Source organism: Arvicola amphibius, chromosome 10, assembly GCF_903992535.2.
Source record: "Arvicola amphibius chromosome 10, mArvAmp1.2, whole genome shotgun sequence".
In the NCBI taxonomy this organism is placed as follows: domain Eukaryota; kingdom Metazoa; phylum Chordata; class Mammalia; order Rodentia; family Cricetidae; genus Arvicola; species Arvicola amphibius.
In genome coordinates this window covers 110,242,555-110,247,710 of record NC_052056.1, presented here as the reverse complement: position 1 = coordinate 110,247,710, position 5,156 = coordinate 110,242,555, and the positions used below count along the sequence as shown (strand labels likewise).

General features: G+C 48.7%; 1 protein-coding gene across 1 annotated transcript; it reads right to left on the bottom strand.

Moving 5' to 3' along the window:
• Window positions 1–1,091: 1,091 nt before the first annotated feature.
• Window positions 1,092–2,096, bottom strand: Gpr12 (G protein-coupled receptor 12). Its single transcript, XM_038346591.1, has one exon. It carries the CDS (start codon window positions 2,094–2,096, stop codon window positions 1,092–1,094), a length of 1,005 nt encoding a protein of 334 aa, XP_038202519.1.
• Window positions 2,097–5,156: the final 3,060 nt, after the last annotated feature.

Sequence of the window (5,156 nt, the reverse complement as noted above, 5' to 3'; positions counted from 1 at the left end):
CACACACCAGTCATGTTAACTGGGCATTTCACAGGCCTGCTCATTGAGATAGGGGACCACCTGCTTCAGATGCACTTCAGATGTACCACCAACAATAGGAACCAGAAAAATTTGGCTTATGATACTTAATTCTACTCATCTTAAGCAAGAAAAACAATATATTCATAGACAAAGATGAAAGGTGAGGTTTGTATATTTCTTAACAGCATCAGACTCGTTTATTTTTCAGAATATATTAAAAATAAATATAATCTACTCTCGATAGATACTATTAATGTTTTCTCTTTTGTTTTCTTAAAACCACCAGACTGAAGTTTTAAAAATTACAATGGCATATCTAGTCAGAGCTACCTCACATGTAATTCAAAATGTTTTTTTTTTTGAGACTCATTTTGGAAAGAATCTATTAAAACTGTATTGAAAAATGACTCTTTTAATTCTGGGTTTCACGTGGCAATGTTGCAATTAGTGGTCTAACTACCACAAGTAACCATGCATACCAAACTATAACACAGAGAAACTGCAAGGTAGTTCTCACGAGCAGTGGCTGTTTGGGGTTTTGTTATTTATAACTTACTACTGAGTTCATGTTCCTGAAAACAAGTCTTTCCAAACGTAATTATGTAAACTATTTTGGTCATATGGAAAAGTTCATAACCTGTTAGATACATACAGAGTGGAAGATCTACCTTGATTTAAAAAAAAAAAAAGTCCAAAAATAGTAATCCCTTCTCCAGATTCCTTAAAAACTCTGATTTATTTTCAAGTCTAGATTAAAAATCCTGGGACTTGCTCATAATTTCATGGCCACATGGGGCCCTACTACACCCTCCAAACAAACAACTTATTAAATAAAATAGTGTTAAAAATAATAATAAACGTTAACTTCCAAACCAAACAACATAATGCTGAACAGAGAAGTCATTTTTTTTTAACACTGATGACATGATTTCCACCGTCATTGCCTATCTGACTGACGTCATCACTTCTGCTTGTGAGAATCCAGTGCAAACAATTGAAGAAGAGGGACGCACTGGTCATCCTGGACAGTGGGGTGCTTGGTAGAGCAGTGTCCTGCGGGTGGAAGGCTCCTACACATCGCTAGGAGACCGCGCTCTCTGGGACAGCGTGGAAGGGATGCATCCGCAGCAAATGAGGCAGAGGGCTTTCTGGATCTCTTGGTTTCTGAAAGCGTATATAACAGGGTTGATGATGGAATTGTAGGTGGCAGGCAGGAGGGTGGCATAGGTATAGATGGAGGGGTAGGTGTAATCCGCGATCAAGGAGTAGAGTGTGAAAGGCATCCAACAGGCAGCAAAGGTCCCCAGGATGAGAGCCAGGGTTGAGACCCCTTTCCGAGTAGTCACGTAGTGCGACGTGGCCAGGAAGTGGTGCTGCAGGGCTATCTGGTGGGCATGCCTCATCACAATCTTACAGATCTGGATGTAGAGCTGAAGCATCAGTGCAAACATGAAGAGGAAAGAGATGGAGAGGATCGCAGCGTTGTTCTTAGTGAGAGGTCTGACCACGCTGCAGGTGGACTCGTCCCTCAGGCAGTTCCAGCCCATGACGGGCAGCAGCCCCAGGCAGATGGAGGTCCCCCAGAGCATAACCAGCATGACATAGGTAAATGTGACGGTCCTCTCAGAGTGGTACGTCAGGGCATAATACAGCGAGAGGTAGCGGTCCACAGTGATAGCCAGCAAACTGCAGACAGAGGCAGAGAAAGAGGCGACAATGAGTCCAATTGTGACCAGCTTGGTGGCTTCTGACTGAAGCAGGTATGCAAAAATAAAATTGATGATGAGTCCCAGGCCAGCCAGCAAGTCTGCCAGAGCCAGGCTGCCTATCAGCAAGAACATGGGGGCTCGCAGGCTGGGGCTGTGGAAGATGATAAGGACCACAATGGCATTCTCACAGCAGATGAGGGTTCCTGAGCTGCACAAGACAATGTCCCAGGGGTTGACAGCGAGCTCAGGTTTTGACTCCGCCACAGGGCCCTGGGAGGGGACAGCGGCTGAGATGTTCTCCGGAGCACTGGCATCTATACAATCCCGAGACAGCCCGCTTAAATTGACCTTCGGGTCTTCGTTCATTTTAACCCCTTCCTCTTCAACGGAAAGACAGGCTTTTTAATGTTTGGGTACGGTAGGGTGCCAATCCAAGATCATGCAAAACACACAGAAACAGACATGACAGTCCTGGGCTCAGAACACCAGTGTCGAAACTGCCACGAGCTTCAGGAATTAGAAATAAAAGCTGAAGTCTGCATGGATTAAACCCCACAACCGAACCGCCGTTTGTCATCTAGGAAAACAGGGCACAGGACTCCCGAGGCGGCACAAGCGCCCTCGCCAAAACGCTGAGAACCGATATTGTCTAATTGCATCTCGTATGCCAAAAAGCAACAACTGTTTGACATCTGGGCAGCTGAGAGCACCGCCCAGCAGCTACAAGTCTGCAGGAAGGTAGAATATTTTAAGGGCCTCGAACTCCCACCCTTCCCAAACATCCCCCACGCGCGTGCATACCCCCAAACACACCTCCGGACCCAAACAAAGAGGTGGGGGGTGTCCCAGCCTCTCCCCGTGTGCACGGCTCAGAGAGCAAGGGCCACAAAAGGTAGGTGTGTACCACCAAGGTGCCCGGACAGACAGACAGAGAGAAGGATGTGCATGCATTTGGCCGCTTCCCTAGCAGCGGGGATGCGCAGCCTGCGGGGCAGGGGTTCATCGGGGGTCACCTTGGCACGCCCAGGCCGAGGGGGGCTCCACCGGTGCTGCCGAAGAGCGCGGGCCACCCGCGTGGCACGTCCGCGGTGGCGCCCGCGGCAGGTGAGCGGCGGCGCTCGCGCCCGGCTCTCCGCCCTGCGCGCTCCCTGCCCGGCGCGCATCCGCGGGAACCCCAGGAGGCCGCGCGCGCCCCCACAGGTCGCAGCTGCGCGTGGGGCTGGAGCCCGCCACCGTGGACGCCCGCCTGCAGCAGTTATGCGGAGACCCGCTCTGCACCCGCTCCTAGAGGAAAGCCTGGAGTCCTACTTGGTTCCTGTGACTTTCCTGAGGAGTCCTAGCCACCAGGGCTCGGCCTCATCATGCTTTTCCCTAAACTACTGGGTTCAGGACCAAAAAAATTACAAAGGGCGATAGGGTTTTCGGGATGTGCAGGAGGGAAGCGGGGTGAGCAGCTTGTGGCGGAGGAGCCTTACAGTAGCAAGCTGCAACTGGCCACTCTGCAAACTCGGTATTATTGTTCTCTGGGGACGTTCGCTTAACCGGATGGAAGCTGCCTCTCCTTGGATCGCCGTTATCATCGCCCAGTTTTCTTATTAAGCACTCCTGGAACTGTTTGCGAGTGGAAATCATTTAGGGCTTTCTTGCAAAAGCTTCCTGCAGGCGCTGGCCCAAACCCAATATTCATTTAAATACCAAAGTGACACTGTTAATTTATTATTTCCATGACCACATCCGTGGAGTCTAGGACTAAGATCCTGAAGGTTGTCTGCCTTACAAGGGTGGACCTGCGACTCTCATCCCGGAACGGGATCAAAACTTAAATTTAAACACGATCTCCAGCTTAAAGGTGGGAGATGTCACATTTCCGTGTGACCTAAATGTGCCCTGCAAAGGATCCTGAGGACCCTTCATATAGGGCATCACCTGGTTCCTCTGCCTCCCCTGATTCTCACGGAAATTCCTGCTCCCAGCTTTAGCCCTCTCATCCCCTAAATTCTCTTCTATTCACACCCATCAGCTGCTGGCTTTGCAGGATGGCTCCAGCTCTCCTGCTGCCAAGACCCTCCACTTCAACTCCTCATCTCTCACCTGCACTTCTGGTATCCGTCCCCTTCCCTCTGCCTCACCAACTATTCCATCTAGTCTGAGACCTCACACTGCTTCCGAACTCTCCCTGGACGGATTGATTCTGCCTTGGGCCACAGTAGAGTTGTTTTGTTTGTGTTGTATCTCTGTCATGTCCCCCAGAAGGCCCCCAGACTTTTTCTGGGTCCTATATTCTCTGCAGCAACACTTTTGAAACTTAACTTAGAAAGCATCAGTTCTGGGGAGGGAGTCCCAGCATCAGTTCCCAACGCTGCTACTGCTGCTGCCACCACACTTTGAGAAGTGAGGACCCCTGTGGAGTTTAGTTCTTTTTTGTTTTGTTTTTTGTTTTTGTTTGTTTGTTTGTTTTTTGAGACTGGATTTCTCTGTAGCTTTGGAGCCTGTCCTGGAACTAGCTCTTGTAGACCAGGCTGGCCTCAAACTCACAGAGATCCGCCTGCCTCTGCCTCCCGAGTGCTGGGATTAAAGGCATGCACCACCACCACCCTGCTGAGTTTAGTCATTTGTATAAGGACACATCAGGTGCCTGTTGTGCCAAGGACTGTGTTAAAGCCTGCATGGACAAATTCAGTAAGATGTAGTCTTTACACTCAAGGGCACAACATAGTCTAGTTATCAGATAAAAATCAATAGCATCCCAGGTAGCAAGTGCTGCAGTAAAGGGCTTCTCATCTCTCCTTTAATCTCTGTGTGATGAGCAGAAACCTGATAAGCAGAGCAATGTGGGGTTGGAGAGGTGCCTCAGTGGTTAAGTGCACTGGCTGCTCTTGCAGAAGACCAGGGTTCAGTTCTAGACATGTATAAGGTGGCTCATAACCATCTGTAACCCCAGTTTGGGGAATATGGCACCCTCTTCTGGCCTCCTCGAGCATTACATGCCCAAGGTACACATTCTACTTGTAGACAAACACTTGTAAAATAAACACCTTTTTATTTTATTTTATTTTTTGTTTTTCGAGACAGGGTTTCTCTGCAGCTTTTTTAGAGCCTCTCCTGGAACTAGCTCTTGTAGACCAGGCTGGCCTCGAACTCACAGAGATCCGTCTGCCTCTGCCTCCCGAGTGCTGGGATTAAAGGCGTGCACCACCACCGCCCGGTTTACCTTTTTATTTTTAAAAATGGAAAATGGTGCTGGTTGGTGGTGGTACATGCTTTTAATCCCAGCACTCGAGAGGCAGAGGCAGGCAAATCTCTGTGAGTTTGAGGCCAGTTCCAGGACAGGCTCCAAAGCTACAGAGAAACACTGTCTTGAAAAATCAAAAATAAATAAATAGGTAGATAAATAAACAATTGCATATTGTATGCAAAAAAGCAATT

Coding starts and splice junctions, on each gene's coding strand:
- Gpr12 (XM_038346591.1), bottom strand. CDS start 2,096: ATGAACGAAGACCCGAAGGTCAATTTAAGCGGGCTGTCTCGGGATTGT.